The 21101-nt window shown below is 40.5% G+C and overlaps 1 protein-coding gene across 1 annotated transcript; it reads right to left on the reverse strand.

Annotated features, from left to right (window-relative positions):
- Window positions 1-1195: 1195 nt before the first annotated feature.
- CNOT7 (CCR4-NOT transcription complex subunit 7) lies at window positions 1196-20484 on the reverse strand. Its single transcript, XM_014945626.1, has 6 exons — window positions 20272-20484; window positions 19772-19965; window positions 16512-16673; window positions 10250-10394; window positions 5311-5421; window positions 1196-2934 (listed from the first exon to the last, which is right to left on the reverse strand). Exons 1-6 carry the CDS (start codon window positions 20386-20388, stop codon window positions 2806-2808), a joined length of 858 nt encoding a protein of 285 aa, XP_014801112.1. The 5' UTR covers window positions 20389-20484; the 3' UTR covers window positions 1196-2805.
- Window positions 20485-21101: the final 617 nt, after the last annotated feature.

Here is a 21101-nt window from a genome sequence, read left to right on the forward strand (position 1 = left end):
CAGCTGGAACTGTGCCCACCCATTTATTACTGCAGAAGCAATTAAAGCTGTCCACTTTGGAAACACACTCAGATTTCAGGCTCTGCCGTTTACAAGTAACAGTCCTACACATAAGAAGAAGTGTCTTTTTACATAATCTCTACAATTCACCATTTAAACCGCTCCTTAATGGAAACTAAATCTAATTTTGCCACCGAAGCCGAGTGATGCACAGATGTGTCCCTGGCTGGAAGGCAGATCACAAGGACCAGACCAGGAGATCTCCCACAGAATAAAGCATAATCTCAGTTTCCTGCTGATCAGTGGCTTTTGAGAAAAGCTTTTCTTCCAGGAAGAATAGAGAGTGGAATTTCTTGAAAAGTCAGTGATCCAGGAGAATTTTAGGCCAGGGCTTATGCAAACAGCCTGGTCCTGCTCATTAGCAGCTGGGACACAACCAAGACATACCTTTGGGTTTAGGTTCTTCCAAAAGGAGTCCAGGCTCTGGCAGGGACGTAAAGCAAAGCACGGCACACGGCACGTGGGATGCTCAGCACTTCACAAGCGTATCCCAGTCTGAAGTACAGCTGTGACTGTAGGCACACATTTAGCCTCTAAAAACTTCCTTTGATCTACATATTTAAAAAAAAAAAAACCAAAAAACCACCCCCAAAGTTCTTCGAAGAGTCATTCCCTTCAGAAGCCCCCCATGGAGAGTTCTGTCAGTGTGCTTTAGGCAAAGCTACCAAACTTTAAAGCAAATGCATCAAACTTCAGGGGTTCTTCATGCCACGTGAATGCAAATTTCCCACATGAGCCCATAGTTCTGCTGTGAAAAGACAGAGACACTGATACCACAGTAGGAATCCATCCTGTTTTCCCATAGTCCCTATCTTATCAAAGCCAAAGACAACCAAAGTTAGAACAAGTCACCATCATCTAATGCATAACGGTGTTAACATTAATTACTACTGGGATTTAGATTCCCCAGCAGTAAACTGTCATCACCACTCTTGTAACCCAGGTCAGTGGGAAGGAGGTGACAGGGAACAGATGAACAGAATCCTGCTCTGAAAGCGGCATCAGTCCAGAAGCAGCAACTCAGATCCTGAATTAGACTCTTTTCTAAGCACATGGGAGAGAACTAAACGAAACAGGACACAGAACTGAACTGACTCAAGACATTCCAGGAAAAATTTTGCAACAAAACCACCAGTCTGTTATGTAAGAAAACATTTCTTAGGCCTTTATTTACAAAAGCTTTAAAAACAAATACCCTCTGTTATGCAAATTATTTGTTGTTTAAAAAGGACCACCCAGTTACATCATCAGTAACTCAATGAAAAAAAGGTGTTTGATTTTTTTTGTCGTTGTTGTTGAAGTACAAGGTAAAACAGAATAATTTGGCGAACATTTGGAGATTTGTCTACGATTGATTTCCATGTGGAAGATGCAGCCACAGCCGCAGGCACACAACGTTGCATGTTCCATCATTCCAGGCTCGTTTTTAGCTATTCAACACCAAAAATCCTTCCCGCACCACTGCTCTGTAACACATGCTATGCAGAATTAAGAATGTCCTTTAGGGTCCTTTAAAACAATATATCTAAAATATATTGTGAAGATCTACTCAAAAATAAACTAGCATTACACTCCTCAGGTAACTTTATTAGCTATAAGTTATTTATAATTTTGTTGTTTTACAACAAATATCTGTAACATGTCTTTGTAGCAACTACAAAAAAAGCACGATGTAATTGTCCTTCTAATTCAGTAATTCAATTAAATAGTATTTTTTTTTTCAGATCTTTGGGTTTTATCTTCAACTAAACTGACTTTCAAAAAATCATCAAGTCAAGCACATAATAAATATGACTTCATAAAAAATATCTGAGGTGTACGTTACGAGAATAAAAGCTAAGAAGTTAATCAAGGGAAGTGTGCCGTGACGAAAACTCCTACTATTCCAATAGCCTTCAACTCTCAGCTTAATGGCAAAAAAAACCACGCTAAAGTCACAGCTGTTCTTTTCCTGAAGGGTGTAAAGCTGGTTTTTCAGGCTTCTTTTCCCCCACCACAGAGCGGTTTTAAAGCAGCAGCCGACCAGCAGTCAGCGAGTGCAGGATGGGTCTGAAGACGACCAAAAAAATAACAGCAGTTACTATGATTTCAGTAGTTTGTTTTGCTCGACCAAATGGAGGTTAACACAGTAGATAAGTCATGTTTTATGGGTTGGAGAGGCCAAGGAAACACAGCGTGAAGCTGCTGAGCTTGGCAGGTGATTGTTTTCTAGCTGAGGGCCAAAAAAAAAAAAGAAGAAACCAAACCAAACTTTGAATAAAACAGAGGATCTGACTCAGAGTCGCTCTCTAAAGTGCAAATTTGATGGTCCACAATCTTGAATAGCTAAAACGCCTGCGTACTGGAAGGAACAGACACGAACGGGGAAATTAATTACAATCAATGCCAGTTAATTTGGAGAAGGGAGGGGAAAGAGACAAAAAACCCAGAAGATCGATACAGGTAAGTTTACCAGAGATTATGATTTAAGCTTTCCCCTTCTCTCTGCCACACTGATCCTATACACGCTTCTTTACAAACGGGCTAGTTACAAGGCCAAAATGTAACCCAGAAAATTTTTTACATATCAATATTTTAAGATCAAAATCTGTGATAGGAACAGTCAAATTTAGTACATAGAAAGGCAGAAAAGGAAGTGTGCTGAGAAAGGAGGGAAAAACCACCTTATTGTCCAAGGGGTTCAACCAGAGATAAAACCTATGTACAAGCACGTGGGAGGTGGCAAAGGTGGCCTTTCATTTCATGTCATGACTGTTTGTTGGCTTCTTCTTCATACGCGTTTCCTGTGCCGTTCTGTACGTAAGATGACCCCGACCCGAGGCCGTATAAGTGGCCACAATATTTAGCATCGTCAATGTGATCTTCAAAGAACATCTAAAGAGTTAAAAGAGAGAGACGAATTATTGCCAAAGAAAAGGCTCTGTTTAAATAGAGCTACAGAAAGGTTTTAAAACGTTACTTTCTTTTTAGCGTAACATCTCAAATCCCAAGGTGCAGAAGATGATATAATTGACATAATAACACACTTATTCTCAACACGTTATCAAAATGATAGCACATTTTTATAATGTGATTCTTTAAAATAAATCTGTTGGGGAATACAATCAGTCTTTCCTGATGAAGTGGCCAAATGCAATGTTTTGGTAGTTTTGTATTACTAGTTATCGCTCATTTTTCTGCAAGTGCAAAGATGTTTCCCCAACTGACTCCTGTGGAGTTCCTCAAAACAGGCATCCACTGGGCACCCCTCATGATTGCCCACACTCTACCTGCTCCTCAGTGAGGGGGGTAATCATAGTATGTCTTGAAATGGAGGTATTTCCTGATACGAAGGATTGAGGATGGGGAGAATGTTTTGAGCACAAACCCCATTCTGGAGTTTAGAGAGTCATAGAATGGTTTGGGTTGGAAGGGACCTCAAAGATCATCTAGTTCCAACCCCAGAAAGATGCCTTTCCAACTGGCTCCTCACAGAGGGGGCCTTAGTTTGAAAAGGAACAGCAACATTGAAGTCAATTTTGCACTAAGACCACATTTACACCTTACAAGTCTTAATGACAAACACAACCTTTCAGGGGAAGGTGAATATTCTGATATTTTACCTTTCAGATTTACCCCCATGATATTCTGATATTCTACCTTTCAGATTTAAGATTTCAAGCAAAAACACGAGTGGAAGGTTCTGTGCTGCAGGAACTGAAGGCCTCAATTAAAAGTTTTAAAGCCCAAGAAGTTCTTAAAGAAACCAACAGGTAGGAAAAGCCCAAAACAATAGCTCTACTGTTGGAACATCAGTATTTCTGACAGGAAGAAAAAGTTCAGCAACTTTTTTGGTTGGGACTCATAATCCCAGCAAGTTGCAACTCCTTCATGGCAATTAGTAACACATTTATTAGTTTTGTACCTCTAAAAGTATTGTAAAATGAAGTTTTTCACTCAGAAATACATCGTTAAACAATGAACTCTACTGGAAAGGCTTTAAAAATGCACATTAAATACACTTCTCTCTGCTGACTACTGTGCCCATAGTCAGAAATGCTGTATTTGCAAAGAATCTGATACTGAAATAATAAACAAAAAATCATCATAATCAATCCATCTTTGTTGGCTTCATTAAGCAAATACTTTGCACTAAAAAAATCCTCAAAGATTCCTACTTCTCCTAATAGAAGCTTTTGATAAACAAATTCAAGCAGTTAATTTGCCATGTAACACAAGCTGCATCTCATTAGAGAAACAATCATGGGTTTGAAACTTTTCCTCTTAACTTGAAAGGCAGTATCATGGCACGGTTATCATATGCTTCCTCTTTCCCCCACTTTGCCTTGGATTTTGTTTCAAATTCCTGAGAGAAAGATTAACACCACTGGCCACACTTTTCACCTGGTGCCTCACCAGTATTTGTCAGTAACTGGTGGTCATTTTCTCCTGGGTTACAGCAGGCAGACACCTCCACATACGCTACTAAACCTTATACAATGGTGAGGTTTGCCATTGCCATCCGTTTCGATGTATTAAATGATGCTGAATTGCTGGCCACGTTCGGATGCCCTGCTGGCATCTGACCACTGCAAATGCCTTCCATAAGAGGCCCCTTCAACTTCTGTTTGCTCTGCCTGTGTAAAACATCCTTCCTAAGACCCAATTTCCCCTTGCTGCAAACCTTGAATTAATTAGAGTCTTTTAGGACTTGAGTTAATCGGTGCTTTACTCAACGGTAAGGAACAAATACACAGCCATTCTCCACAGCAGCCTGAAAGTCCTTATCTAATAGACCTGCAGCCTGTGAGTGCAGCTGGAAGTGGCTGGTCCAGATGCTCTTTCCCCCAAAAGGCCTGTCACACACACCAGCTGCGTATTACACTGAGCAGAAGCTCCATGAGGATTTTGGCTTGGGTACAGCCACCCAGAAAGGAGTCTGGCTCCAGCAGCTCATCACTCGCTGCAGCCACCACCCAAAAAAAAGGTGCCCTGCAGAACAGGCAAGGAAAAAACCTAAGATCCCACAAAAAGTCCAAAAGCCAGGCACAGGCTGGAAAGAGGAAGCAATACTCACTCACAACAGCCACACAGGGACCAGTACTCCCCTTACTCTGGGCAAAATACAGGTGGTCTTATTTTTGTCTGAAAGGAGTGACCCCCAAAGCCATTCAGAGACCTCCTTAAAACAGGGCAGACTAAACAGAATCAGCAATTCCATCTGTCAGAGCAGGTTACTATCAGGGAGATGAAGCCAACACATCCACCTACTTCTCTCATTTTGAAAAAGGCCATTCCCGTGAGTAACGAGTCAGATCCCGCCTGATGTTGTGGTCCTATCCTTTCCAGCTCTAACTGCTCAGCCACTTCTTGTAATCCACCCTGAAAAAGAAAACATTTTTGTTAACTGCTGAAAAAAAATCAGAAAATTGAAGAGCTGTATTTGGGAAAATCTGTTACACAAGTCATCCAACCTCGGGTATATTTTAACATCTGCACAGCAGCTGAAACAGTCATTATACTGGATAAATAGACACCTGGGGAATCAAATATCCAGTATCAATAGCAATATTAAATTTCTGCATCAGTATTGATTAAATATTAGATTTCTGTGTCAGTAGTGATTAAATAAAACAGTATCTGTGACCAACAAAACTACTCCTCCTTCATGTTTCAGCTTCTCCAGTAATGAGCAGTATCTGTGACCAACAAAACTACTCCTTCATGTTTCAGCTTCTCCAGTAATGAGATGTCATTACTTAACAAAGTTCCTTCAGGATGCGGAAAGGACTGGTGATGCTGAAGAACAAAACCAGGTGTTCCTGTCCTCCTCCTATTTGAATCAAAGTTTAAAAGGTAAAAACCTTGTTCTACAAACACAAGAATTCAAGTGCTTACAAATGAGATGCCCATATGCCTCCACGTGTTAAAGTACCCAAGCTTCCTTTGAAACAGACCTTTTTCTTTCCACTTACCTTTCAACAATCAAGTTGAGGGTTTTTCCACTTTCCTTGACAAAAAGTGAGAGTATCCTGAAGTACCTAGAGCACTATAGAGAGTCTAGCAAAATGTTACACAGCAGCCATTTAGAAACCAGGTGGTAAAGTCAAAAAAAGAAGGAAGTGCCCATTCTGTCTCTACAACACATTCTACCTCTCTTTAAAGTTGTTTCATTACCTGCTGTAAGAAAACAGGGGAAAAAAATGCCAAAAAAAAAATCCATCCTTTTTCAACTAGCTTTTTAATACTAAAATCCAGTGGTGTAGCCAGCTTTTCTGTTAGAGATGTATATGTAATGGTCATATATGTAATGAAACCTACTTCTTGAAGTATATAAACATCTCACATACATGCAAAAAGGGGACAATTTAAAACACTGTCTGCTTTGAATGTTGATTCAAGGTTGAAAAGGACAGACTGCGAAGCTGTAGGCATCGCTCCAAACCTGAAAATCTGTCTGCTCTTCAAGGTAAAACATCTCAAATTTTCTTCCCAACTAGCAGAGTGACTAAATAAACCTCTTTTCAGTGCCCCCCAGAATGGTAATAACCACACGTGGAAGCAAACCCGTCAGAAGTGGGTTTGGTTTTACATAGGTAACAGATCAGGTGAAGGAAAGATGTATTATCCTGTAACCACAATCTTCTAATGCTGTAAGCTATATAATTTTGTACCTAAACTCTTTTTTTATAATCACTAAGCCATAAAGCTACTGTAAATAGACTAATGCAGATGCTTAAACATCTAGAAAGATAAATAAAAAAAGACAAAATCTCTTGTGCTGCCATAAGCTTTGCAAGGCAAGAATGTTGCAGAGAGGCAATGAATGCATTTTAAAAAGACTGCCAAGTATCCAAGTTCACTTCCCTCACACTTTTAAGCCACTTAAAGTACAGGAAGGGAAGCAATAAGAGGCAAAAAGCTAAACAATCAAAGTCAAAACTCATGTGGCAGTAAAAATAAAGTCTGACCTGAAAGTCAGGCCAAGTATTATGAAAATTCCTGCGAGTCTTATGGCTTGGGTCTGGGTTTTTTGTTCTGTTTAAAAAGCTGGAAGCTTCAGTAATCACATTCCCAGTAGCACCTACAAATCAACACCGATCCCTAGCAGTGGTATGGCTAATTTTATTCTGCTTGAGCAGCAGGAATAGAGTTTACAGAAGTTTAAGATACATCCATACACTGTACAGATAAGCACTGAAGGAAGCTTGTTTTCTTTACGTGCTTGGATACCACATTTAGACACTACAAAGACGCTCAGTTCTTTATTTTACACTCACAAAACTATGCTGAGGGTGGGTGTGCAGGGGAAATAGTGCATCTCAGACACAAGTATGTTCTCCACTTTCTAACTCCAATAACGAGCTGTTCATTAACAACAGCAGTTAAGCCCATGCACTTTCAAGGCACAATTTTCTGCTCCTAAACCCTCTACTCCCTCAAACTGCAAATTAGCAGGGCCTCATTGTCAGGTTTTGCCAGCTGTAGGACTGTCTACTCCAGCTTCAAACAACTGTGCAGAAAAAACACTCAAGAATAAAAATAAGTAATATTTACACAGCAGCTGCAAGCTCTGGAATGTAGACTTTGTAATTCAAAATTTACAGTAAGAGCAGCCTACAGAAGACTGCTTTGAAAACAGTGTTTTTAATGGTATATATCTATTTGTAAATACATCACACACCATTTTGGTGTGGAACTTCTTGGTCTATGCAATAATTGCAGAACAAAACCTGGTTGCCTCTGAAAATTAATAGTCTACTGAGATTCTCTTTCAGGTAAGACTTTTGTACCCCAGATAAGAACATTTAACTCTTGGAGGAGGAGGAGGAATTCTTTTCAATTTTCAGAGGATTGTTCTTTAGAGGAAGAGGTCACAGAATGATTTACATAATTGGCCACAGTCAACTGCAAACCCAGTTCAAACTCTGTAAGTTTCACAGCACTGGTACCAGAGCTCATTGTTCTGTACAATCCTCCATATTAAAAGCAAGTTTCCAATCAGGTCTGTAAATCCACATCACTGAGAGTGGCTGTTACTATCAAAAGGTCTGCCATTTACACAGAAAGATTTTTAGAAAACAGCCAAGAGTTTAACCACTACTAGGTTAATACCTCAAGTTAACTCCCAATCTGTGTGCCGGTGAAGTGTCCTCATGTCCATCTGAGTTAAAGTAACATACTGTAAATTCACAAACCACTTTAATTCCACAAGAAGAGCATAAAACAGCTCCCTGATCCTCAAGCGTATTTCTCTTCTTAATTCCCCAAAATTCTTTTCTAAGTGCATGGGGTAGTGAGTAGGGGACCCTACAGCAATTTAGTGACTTTCATATGAAAAATAACTCAGACAAGGCAATAAAGGACAACTGCACAGCAATTCACTGCTATTTAATGAGGACTGGAAGTGACAGACATTAGGTGACCGTGGATGCATTTGTCGAGTCATAACACTGAATATTTAGCAACTTGTTTGAGGCAGCTGCTCTCAGTACAGTACAAGTCCACCTGCACTTCATCACTGGTAAATCTGGAGGGGCAGGGAATTCCACATCCCTTCCCTTCGGTCACCACCACCCCACAGCTTGGGTGACAGGGACAACTTACTGCAGGAAAGCTGACCTACAGCTCTGCAAAAAACATAAACCACCCTTGTTCTTAATGGTTTCGTAAATAAGACCTGTGGAGGTTTTGTCTTAAAAAAAAAAAAAGATTACTCTCTCTAAACAATGCAGGTTACACAAAACTACGTCTTAACAAAATGACAGGAAATATAACCCCCTCCTCCCTAAGCCCACTGGAATGTCAGTCACCTCTGGGATGGTGACACAGAACTTCAATCTGTCACCTTTCCTACATCACTAAAGCTGGCTTATACAGTCTGTTATTGCTAAGTGTGTCGTCACCACTAAGACACCAGATGCTTTACTTTGCTCCACCAGGAGAGAGAGAGAGAGAGAGTGTGAGGTGTTAAATTTGTTTGAGGTTCCCCCTCACCCCTCCTTTAAGACTCCTGAAGTTTCCGAACATTTTATTTTTATTTCTGGCCTCTGTGGAGGAAAACTCTAATCCGATGTCTAATACTCAGCTATTTTCTCGGTTGATTATACCACACAGGTAGGTAGGTAGATTTTTTGCACTAGCTGGAAGGGAGGTCTCCATTTTCAACATTAATTTGATTAACAAAAGGATTTAGAGACCTTACTTCCCACAAAAATAAGCTAGTACTTAGAAGTGACACGCTCTATTAGTTTATCTCAGAAAGAAACAAAAGGACTATAACCCCCCACAGATCACTAGTTGAGCGCGACGAAGCGACGAGCCATTCCTTTGCCAGGATTTGGTTGTGTTACAGTCAGCGTTCTCTTTTTCCTGCAGGTTCTCATTAAGAAAGCCCAGAGAAAGGAGTCACCTTCCATAAAAGCAGCGAGTCATTAATTGCCTCAGATGAGCGACGCACCTCATTCCAGCAGCAGGTCCAGACTCTTACAGCTCTTTGGCAAGTAAAGCTCTTACAATCCCTGTAGCGTCTTTCTTTCACTTGCCGTCTTCCCCTTCACATACTTAGTTCCAGTTTCCATTCCTTCTCCAGTCCAATAAAGCATCCGCATTTGATGGCTGACAGAGTGAGCCAACCAGTAACCCCGCTGGCCTGAGATTAGTTTCTAGTACTGCATTTTATTTTTTTTCCTAGGAGTCACATGTTGTCCCTGCACATGTGCTGCTGTTTATCTTTCCTTACGGGGCCATCTGACACATCCTTCACTCCGTTCCTCTTCCCAAGAGGCTTCCACAGCATCATCGGTGCCATTGCCTTTGCCAAGGCGCCCGCAGTCCGTTAGTGGACTGCGCAACGAGGAAATAAAGAGTATACGAAACCCATCAATTCTTAGGGCTCAAGCAGCGAAGGCTCAATTCCAAACATGAGTTTATCAGCTGTCAGCACTATAAATACAGTATTGACAAGCTATTTTTAACTGGTAAACAGTTAAAAAAAAAAATTTTTTAAAAATTGGTGTGGGCTCCTGCCTGCCTCTATTAATAGCCTTTAACATTAACTATCTAAAGTGTGAGACAACAAGGCTGTTTTATGGGTATTATCAAAGTAGAACGAGAAAATAAAAATACAGAAAGTATTTTTTTTTCTTTAGGAGAAAGTACTCTCTCTCCAAACCCAAAATCTGTTCTGAGCCAGTAACAGATTACCTACCTTCAGATTTTTGCAGCTCTTCATGAGATATTTTACATCGTAGATGACAGGGAAAAACAACCGCAGTATCTCAAAGAAGTCCAGCTCTTCTTCAGGTAAATTAGAATTTGTCAGGATTTTGATTAGATAGCCAAAGTCATATCCGCTGCAAATTAATAACAAAAACCAACATAAGCAAATAACTTAGAAGCCTCCTCACTTCCAACATCAAGACTTTATTACACATCAACAGGACATTTTCCGTAATTTCAGTACAATTGAAACTGACTCTCACAAAAGACTAAGCTTCAGTGTAAATGGCCCCATTGCAGCTTTCAGAAAAACCATTTTAATTTAGTCGCAATGAGGCCAAGTGAAGAAACAGAAAAGACCTGCCCAGAGGAGCTTCTCCAAATCCTGAACCAAGACAGTGCTGCTGGGGCTCCGTCTGATAACAAGAACTTAAACCAGAAAGACTCTGAGCTGGTTCCTTCCACACAGACTGGAGTTTCTCACTACAAACCAAACAAGACAGAGACACTTCTACAGTTCTTGAAATCCAGAGGATCCCTGAGTTTCCAGAGCCAACGTGTTTATGGCTGGAGGCAAGTTTCACCCTATAGTTCTTGAAATCCAGAGGATTCCTGAGTTTCCAGAGCCAACATGTGTTTATGGCTGGAGGCAAGTTTCACCCTCAGCATAGAAAAAGAGCAGATTTTCTTTCAACTTTCTCAATTAAATCTGCACACAGACCACTGAAACATTTAATATTTTGTAGGCTATTACTCCTTTTGGAGGCAAGGAAAGAGTAAGCTGGAAAATTTTTTGTGTCCACATATCAGTCAGCAGGAGGCAGCAAGATAACTGAGCAGTGAGGATTGGGAGAGGAAGCTGAGGTATTTTATATAGTGTGTGTATGGGAGAAAAGAGTTTGGGAAAACTTTCTTCTCAGTAGCTTGGCTGAAGAAAAGGACATAGGAATGAGGTGTGGAAGTAAAAGGGAAATCGTACTTGGTAAAAGGGTAATGAGAGGCAACAGAGAGTTTAAGTCATAGGGAAGGCAGATGTCAGGTATTGAGGAGGACCGAACAGCACAACAAAAAGCAGCAATGACTTGTTATCCTTTTCCCTTGGAAAATCTGTGCTGGTGTCAGGCAGGCTGGGCTCTAATCGAACGACAAAGGCAGAGATTACAAGTCAGATTATTCATGATCTGATGATGAATCTGATCCGTTCTGATCCCTTGTACTCACAGGATTGCTCATGCACACATACACCAAACTAAATGGGGGACCAATGCAGTATCTGGTTATTAGGTTTCCATCAAACCAAATCAGTTCCTAGATTTTATTGACATGCAATTTTAAAAATCTCTGTACTAACAAAGATGATGGAAACACACAGCAAGTCTGCCTCTATTGAAGGCTGCATCGGTTTCGCTGCTTACGGAACCTCAGCCTATAGCTGAGAGACAATTCAAGCGGAAGGGGTGGCCACCACAGACTCCAAACTCTCAGTTTAGGACTTTGTGTTCGTTCTTGGTTACATGAGGACCACATCCAAAACCAAGAATTTTGTGACTTTGTCAATCTTAACTGAGATCTTTAACTGTGAGATGAGCACTACAGAAGACAAATGAGTTAGGAGCACTGTGCTACTGATCCTGTGGATATTTAGCACCCACAAAGACTGGCGACTTCTAATGCAGGCTCAAGGCTTTAGCTTGAACACCCCATGTAAAGAGGATTGCTTTTTGTACCTTTTGTATAGGATGGGATTCTCTACAACATCTTTATCTTATTAATTTCTAGTCAGGGGCCAGAAAACGTTGAACATAACTGGGAGTGAGCGGATTGTTTGCTAAAATTCCATTAATACAAGATGTAGGGAATATTGCAGCTCTCCCATGGGGGTTTTCCAGTGCTCTCTCTAAACAGGAATTTCGTGTTGAATGAATCCCGCGCTGCATCTGGAGCTTTGAAGCTGCGCTGGCAGCACTCCCATCTCCACAGCAGCAGCCACTGGCCAGGGAGCAAAGGAGCCAAAGATAAAGAAGGATTTCAGCTGAGTCTTACAAAGTAAAAACCTGCACTATACTTGGAAAAAACAATAGCTTAGAAGCTTAATTTTATTAGATCAACTATGAGGAGGTAAAAAAAAAAGTGGCGGGGAAGCCTGTATCAGCATAAAGCCCTCTACAGAAAGAGGAAATTAAAAAGTCACACTGGCAGAGAAAGCCATCCAGAAAGATGCAAAAAAAGACTGTTCAGGATTATGGGGATTTATTCCTCTGAGGTTAGAGAGCTTACTAACTCACTCAATTCCTGACATCTGTCATGCAACATCCGTATTAAAATTTCTGAAGAGAAAAAACACACTATTTGTGCTCCTCTTAAAAAAAAAAAACAAAACAAAAAACAAACTTTGACTCCCCTCCTCTTAAAAAAAAAAACCAAAACAAAAAACAAACTTTGACTGCCCTCCTCTTAAAAAAAGACATAATTATGTACATGACTGAATTACTAAAACAAATGCTCTCAAACGCTTCCAGTTTCTATTAAGAAGGAAGTACTATAAGAAAAGTCAAGATTCATTTACTATTTGTACTGAGAGGAAGCAGGCTATCGTAAATCTGCAATTTTGATGAAGAATCATATATATATATACACACGTGTTATTTTCCCCCTGGAGATTGTAGCAGATTCTTTCATTCTAGGATCCTCCCACAGAAAAAGGGATTCAACAGGCACAATTACCCTTCCATGGCAAGACAGCATTCAGTCAGATACCAGTTCTTGGGTCAGTTTTGATCAGCTCAACCAGGTGATGTCTCACATTTCTTAAGTTCCAGCTGCTTACACTTAGTCCCATTTGTGCTCTTAACAATCATCACCAGCCACACTTTACTGATCACAATGCAGTATATCAAAGCATTTCCATCATCTTTTGAGTATTCTTTTTGGGGCTAATATGCCCCATGCATCCAAGCTTAGAGAGAGATGAGAACTGTCACCCCCATTCCAGACTAAGACACATCTAGCTCAAAAATTTTTGAGTGGCCACTGCTGAACGCTAACAGAAGGGTAAGAAAATCCACAGTGAGCAATTATGTAATTACGTGCTCATTAAAGAAGTTTTCTTCTAATCCTCTAACAGGCAATTAGTGGTTGGTTTATAACCTGAAGCACATCAGCTTCCTGTCCTTAAAAAGCTTTCACCATCCCTGGAGCTACACAGCAACAGAAGCACCCTTACAACCACTTTCCTCCCCCCACTTTTTTTTTTTCCCCTCACTGAACAGACAGCTGTAGATAACAAGACCACGGTAAAGATCAAACAGGCCTGTATTTCTTTCCCTTATTATCCAGATAGCCAATTAACAATTCATTCTACTCCAGCACCAACAGACTCTGAAATAAATCAAAACCTGCCAGAGCTGAGAAAGCTTCTCTTCATTTTATAACTGGCCAACAGAAACGAGCCAACAGATTAAATTTAACTAAAATCAGTTAGGCACAAATGATTATTGAAATACAATAGCTTGGAACTTTCCAGCTTCCCCCAAACATCTGGGTTGAGAGGCATGTTTGCACAGAGCCTCCAAAGGTAGGCTGAGGAGGCTGCACACAGGTGGACACTCAAAGCTTCAGCAGATCAGTCAAACAGCCACAAAAAACAGCGTTTCAGCTGTTCTGCTTTATAACTTGTTAAGCTGCCAAGCACTCACAGCTCCTTCAGCTGTGACAAGAATCAGAAATCCTGGGCTTCACCCCCCTCCTCTCTCATCAACTCAAATACATTTTAACACACACAAAAGAATTTGATGGAGTGGCTAAAGTTGTGATATACGAGAAGCGGTGACACTGCAGAACTGCAGGTCCACCTAGATTTGCCAACAGGTCCGGGTGCCAAGGCAGCAAACGCGAGAGGTAAAAAGCACACAAAGAAAACTATTTGAGAAGTCAAAAGCTTAGAAATAAACTCCGTAAGAGTTCAAGGAAACCAAAGGCCGGGTAAAGAAACAAAACCAAAACATAACCTCACACTCTGGGAAAGGAGTAATTTCCCCTCTGCCCACTTCCTAAGAGACTCATCAATTTTGAGGGTTAGTAGCAATTAAAGCATTTTAAGGAAACAGAAGCACTAGCAGCACAGTCAGCAACCCCCAAGCATGGCTTTTTCGGTATTCAAAGAACTACTGCATGGAGAGCCCACAAGAAACAAGTTTTCAACTCAGCTGTCCCCGCTGTTTAAGTTTCCACTGGTAGAACACAACCACAATCATCTGAAGATATATTTAGAAACAGCTGTTTACTATTCTTTGGGACACATTTTATGTGACCCACGCTCATTTATAGCTTCGTGCAATCTTAGCTTCCCCTGAACTTAACCCCCTGGTTTGTACTCAAGACAGTATCAATGTGCTCTGTCAACCACAAAGGCCTTTAAACACTCTCTGACTTCAAGCAGAGTTGTGGATCATCAGTGTTTGACAAACATTTGCTGGAATAGCTGCCCTAAGAGGACTTCTAAAGATGTTTTCAATGAAGCCCACAACAGAAACTTGTTTTAGCACAAATGAAACCTGGACTTTAATGAAGCCATTCCAAACACCCTTCATAAGCCACACTAGTAAAAATGGCATCACTGCACAGTTTGCACTACACTTTGACCAGTGTATTAGTCAGAGATCACACAATCTATGCAATTAGGCTTTCAAAAGCCTCTCTAGTGTACAAATGGTATGCTTTTGCTAGGACAGCTTACACCGGGCTCTTAAACTTATTCAGTGATACTGGAAAAACACTGTTTTGCAGCTGCTGCTACGTGGTGAGATGGTTCCCTTCTCCTGAACCATCCGAGCTATTTGACTGCAGTCAAGTGTAAATCACAGATATCCATTTAACAGCCCATAATAATGGGTTTAAGAAGCTGTAATAAACTTAATTCCCTATTTCAGCCTTTGTAGATATTTTGACACTGTTCATGGCACTCTTGTTCCAGTATTTTTCCTCAAGGTGTTACCCCAGTAAGATTATTCTGGAGTCATACTGTGAGTCAAGACAGCTGCGAGTGGAAGACGCAGGCAGATTAGGTGACAAACATACTCAAAGAGGATCCTCCTTTTTATTTTTGTTGTCATTGCCAGCTGCCTCCCCCCCTCCTCCCCCCCCACCTCCTTTTGGAAAGTCAGTCTAACTCTCACTCTCTACAAAGCAAGTCAAAATCCTGCTGCAGGCCTTTCTACTACTGTTTTATGTTCCTGGCTGAAGCAATCCTTATTTTTCAGTTGGTTAACATCATAAATACTTCTCTAATTCCATGTGACTCTCTCTCCTCCAACCTCCCCTCCAAGATTTAATGCTAAAGGATAAAGAACTCGGTTTGTTTTGGTTTTTTTTCTAGTTTCATCAGCTACATATTACCACCCACCAACATAGCACGCGTGATAAGAATAAGGCTGTAAGGAAACTACTAGTCTCAGCTCAAACATTTGCTCTACTTTTGTTCACTTGCTTTAGCAGCCAGCATTTAAAATGTCAACTGGAGGGTATTACGCAGCAATAAGCCTTTAAAGCCACTGTTGCTCACAAAAAGTGCAAATTATCTCTGGCACGTAGTTGACTATACAGTGACAGCTACATCTTACTAACACCCGAAGATCTTTTGTATCTTGACAGATTCATAGAGATTTAGCATTTGCATTTCTATTTCTACTCAGAAGATGAGCTCCTGTGATGGAGTAATAGTAAAATACATTCATTTCTGCAGCTAGAATTAAGGCTTATCAGGGCTCTCCTCACAAGCTGAGTAATTTTCAGCTGCCCAGATTACTCGAAGATTTAAAACAAATTTAGAAGTGCTTTATAAAACTCTTTGCTGCTAATTCTGCAGTCTCTCCCACAAGAAACAATATTTGCTCAAGAAATGCTTAGGAATAGTTTGGTTTTATCACTGTTCCTAACGCTACTTGCATGTGCGATATTAAAAGATACAATGCCACCTGCTGGCTTTGGAGTTTCATGTTTTTCTGGTTTAGCATTTTCTGATTACAGCATAAACACAAAATATAAAACACCAGTACCATTCTGTACGCTCTATTCTTCTAACAGGGAATGGTGCTCTAGGTATTAAAGCAGAAAGTTTTCTACATCTTACCAACTGAAAAATGTGCTATATACACCACCAGATGTATACCAGCCAACACACCAGATGTTAAATCTGGGCTCTACAAGTCAGTAATTTATACTGAAAACTCAAATGCTTAAGGGGCAGAATTTACCTGTGAAAGGAAAGCCACTTGACTCCTTCACACAGCACAACTCCTGATGTCATCAGCAGTTCTGCAAAGTACTGTGTCTCGATTCCTTCTTCCTCGTGCTTTTTGAACTGGATACCAGATGTTGTCAACAGTTCAATAGAGTCCTGGGCATACATATCTTCTCTAAAAACAGAGAGAGGAAAAGTAAATTTTCAAAGTCCACAAAACCTCAGTGATTATAAACCTGGTAACATTTCTGTTGTGTTATTCATTCCACCGACTTCACTAGCATAGAGCAGGGGCAACTCGTCTTTGTTCCAGGTTCATTAGAAAACCAATCATTTTTCATAGCTTTTGTTAACCTCCACTGGCATTTCACTATTCCTTGCGTCTCCATTCTCACCTCTTTCATAAAGAAAACTAGTTCCTGCTCCTAGAGTTATCTAGAACTCCCCTTTTGCAAATCTACAGAGGGAAGTGAATGTGAGAACACAGGTATTTTACCAAATAAGATCCATTACCTGAACTGTGACAAATTAAATACAACAGCTGAAGCACTAACACGCTCCATTACAGAACGAGGAACAGCACTCTCCAGATCCCAGTGCTGTACTTGTTCTGTGGGTATCATTTCCCACACATCCCTTGTGGTTTAAGCTTAAGTAAATGTTTAGACACATGCTCATCAAAACTTCATTCTCACTACAACTGGAAATTGAATACTTGCTCCATGTAGTCAATACTTAAAATTCAGGTAGTCTAACGTTGTCTTTCAAAACAACCAACTTCAACGGCCATATTTTGGACCTTAAATGTAACAGGATGGAAAAAAATTCCTCTATGCCTTGTTTGATCACCTCTTATCCCTTTATTTATTCCCTTTAGCACTAACATTTTTCTAAAGTCTTAGGGATTTTGTGATGAAATGGATGTGGGTTTTTTCCTAAAGTTTAATCTACATCATCATAACAAAGATACAGAACAGTTAACTGGGAAAAAAAGCCAACACAGCTCTACTTAGGAGATGATGTTCATATTACTGTCCACTACATACTATTCTACAGTCTCTTCAGTGTATAGTTTTGAATTTTAATTAAAAAAAACAACCAAAACACAAAAAATAAAACAGACAAGACAACCAATATATCAAACTTGACTACTGGATTCAGTCATAGACTTATATTCCTTATTCCTAATAGCAAGTCATCATTCATCAGAACACGGAGATACATTCTCAAGATGTGTTATATCTTTTTTTTCCTCCCTCCCACACAGCTGCTCCTTAGTTCTCCAGCTTTAAGGCATCTGCTTTCCAACACCTGTCCATCTCTGTAACACATTAAAGAACCCATCCAAAACGAACAAGCCTGTTTTACAAAAAGAAGTTTTAATTCTGGTTTGTTGCTCTTCGCTAATCAGGTGGATAGTTAGTTTAGAGAAATATTTATGCTCTTTAAAAGCACATTATAACAAGACCTGGCTGGAACCACACACAAAAAAAAATTACCCTCCAGGAACAGCCAACAGCTGTTTTCCTTCAGGAGCGTTAGACTTGGCACAGTGCCACTTCCCAAAAGGAAACAGACAGAAATAACTAATTTCTCCATCCATGTAAAAACAAGTAATATTTGAGTTCCATGCAGCGCTTAGCTCACTTACCTTTCTGTATAAAATCCCTCCCAGTGAACCAGTAACAAGTTAGTTAGGTGACTCCCCACACCTTGCCTCACCAAGCTGCCTTATCTATGCTGCATCTGGCACAAGTGGATGGAAAACTACTTTTGTTTTCAGTTGCTTGGCTGACAAAGCTCAGAAAATAAATAAAACAACAGAGGCTCTTCTCCCCAGATCACAGTTTGGGAGTTATCCATCCATTCATTCTTCTTTCTCCCATACTTAGCAGGATTAGTATATTGTTCTACTAAGGCAATGGATAACTTCCATCCAGCATTTCTATAGCCAAGTAAGTTTAGAGATACAGAAATACCATATCTGCACTTCCATTTCTTTCAAGACGTGCTTCAAACAAAACTAAAAAGACCTCAGCTCCTCAGAGCAAACTGATTTGTGACAAGCCACAGCACTGCTTGTTTAGAAAAGCAGATAAAGAGCCAGCAGATTTTTTTCTTTGTAAGAACCCTGAGTACTTTAAAAACAGGTCTTTTTATCTGCAGAAAGAAAGGTCTGTTCTCTAAACCTCCCGTGTAGGCTGCAGTTTTAACTCAGGTCTATCGAGCTGCCCAGTGATCAGCTTGTACCACAACTGCCAGAAATCCCCAGGCCTTCAACACATTGCAATTTGAGAAGCGTTTGCACTGATACTCAAATCAGGATGTGTGAAAACCTATCAGACCAATTATGTTTATTTCAGGCAAAAAATTCAAGATCCTAGTAATCTCGTCAACCACCTGCTAAAGATATAATTAGAACTCCACAGAAGCATCTCATCCCACTGGAAAAGTTAGGTTTACACTTAAAGGTTTGTCACTGATAAAAATCACACTGTGAAATAAAGTTCACAGTGCTATTCCAATAGTTAGCAAAAAAAACAGCTTGCTTTTTAACCAACACTTCACACAAAATAATCCAGAACAAAAATCTCCACAGGAGCTGTGCTGTAGAATCAATAATCCCTTTCAAACTATTATAAAAGAAAGTGAAACTATAGTTAGCAGAGTAAGTTGCTTTGAAAACACAAGAAAAGCTACTGGAGTATTAAAAAGTTAACAATATTTTCCCTAGAATATTATCTAGAACTTTTTGTGAGTCTTTTAACAAGAACAATGTTATTTTAAAGAGGACAGAGCACACTTGCTTTAGAATACGCTGATAACATTTGCCAGGCTTCTTTTTAAATCACTTTGGTAAGTTTACATTTTTTTCTTCACGTTGGTATTTTCCATTTAAAAATATGCAAAGAAACTACACGTGACTTCTCTAACAACTTGTAGGAGTTAAACTAAAGTTAAGGTGAAAGCACTACGAAATGCTAAATATGAAAATGCAGAGCTAACTCTTGCACTAAGCACAAATGCCTTCATTTAAAATCTTTATTGAAATTGCTTTGCATTTTTTGATCAAATTGCCAACTGTAAGATGGGCTGCACTGAAACAAGGGAAGAAAGCATATGTTTAGCTGACAAAATTTTTCCTTGCACAAAGCACCTATGGTATTCCAATCTTATAGATAAAAAAAAGAGTTGCTACAGCTTTCACAACCTAGAGTACATTTTCAGCGCATCAGAAACGTACATTCAAAAGCACAGACATTTAACACTTACGTTAAATTAAATTTAAAATTGAATTGCCAAGTTGAAGTCCCTGGAGGGTATTCGCCTTGCTCGTTCATAAATGTCAGTCCTAGTTGAATTATTTTTAGCAAGTCTACGTTGCAGCGTAGTAACTGGTACTGATAGTCTGCGTTGCTTCGGAATTCTCCAATAGGCCTTGCAACTACTCCTGGGAATTCTGTGTCCTGTAAGAATAGGGTTAAAATGTCAGTAAGAGACACCCGTAAACGTTTATGTTGCTCATTTTTAATAAAACATATTTCAAGCATCTAAGAGTTTCACAGCTGAAGAGTACTGTGTGTAAATTTAGCTTTTAAAAAGGTTAATAGATTAGGATCCTAACGTTCATGCAGTTTAATTCAATGTTAAGAATCCATTATTCTTCTAAGGAAAACGGATAAACAAGTTTATAGCTTCAATTTACTCACGTCAAATGAAGACATCATGCTTTTTGCAGTAATTTGCTAGATAAAGCCCAAGCGCCCACTTACCATAGCTACATAGTTATACTTCCGTATAACCTGCCGTATTTTCTTCATCTCTTCATCCAAGTTACAAGCCCAAACTTCACAGATTCTTTGGCTATGGTCTACGGTAGCTGCTGGCATAGTGGGGGGCTTTAGAGACCAGACATCAAAAGTTACACTTGACTGAGGATCAGTTTCATAAAGAGGACTTTATTTGGTTTTTTTTTTTCTTTTAACCTAAGAGACAAAGAAAGTATGAAAGTGTAAGTTTTCATGCTTCATTTATCTGAAAAAAAAAAAAAAAAAAAGAAAACCAAAGGAAAACTAAAGATGTAAACACCGGGATCAAGCTTGATTCTTCAGGTTTTCATAAAAGCAGCCCTCCAAAACGGGGTGAATTTCAGCTTGTGTGGGTTCCGAACTATCCAAAAGCAAAACCGTAGCAATTTAAGACAGGATTAACTTTACTTCTTGCACAAAGCCAGGCAGAGGGGCAAGGCGCCCCAGCCCAACAGCTCCCGGCCAGGCCTGAGCCCACAGGCGTTATTCCCTGCGCGCCCACCCCGCAACAACCAAAGCGCGGGGAAGGCGGACTCGGGGAGGCGGGGACCCGCAGCGGCCTCCCCGGGCTGCAGAGCCCCTTCCCGCCCGCCCGGCCCGCCTTACACCGGAGCGGGCCGGCGCACAAGGCCCCAGGAGCGCTCCGAGGAGCGGCCGAGCCCGCCAAAACACCCCCCGCCCCCTGCGGGCCCTCACGGCGGCCGGTAAGGCCGCGGGGCCTCGGCGGGACGGAGGGGAGGAAGGCCCTCGGCTCGCTCCCCGCCCCCACGCCCCCCCCCGCCCCGGTCTCTCAC

This window comes from Calidris pugnax, unplaced genomic scaffold (genome assembly GCF_001431845.1).
Source record: "Calidris pugnax isolate Ruff unplaced genomic scaffold, ASM143184v1 scaffold58, whole genome shotgun sequence".
Lineage (NCBI taxonomy): Eukaryota > Metazoa > Chordata > Aves > Charadriiformes > Scolopacidae > Calidris > Calidris pugnax.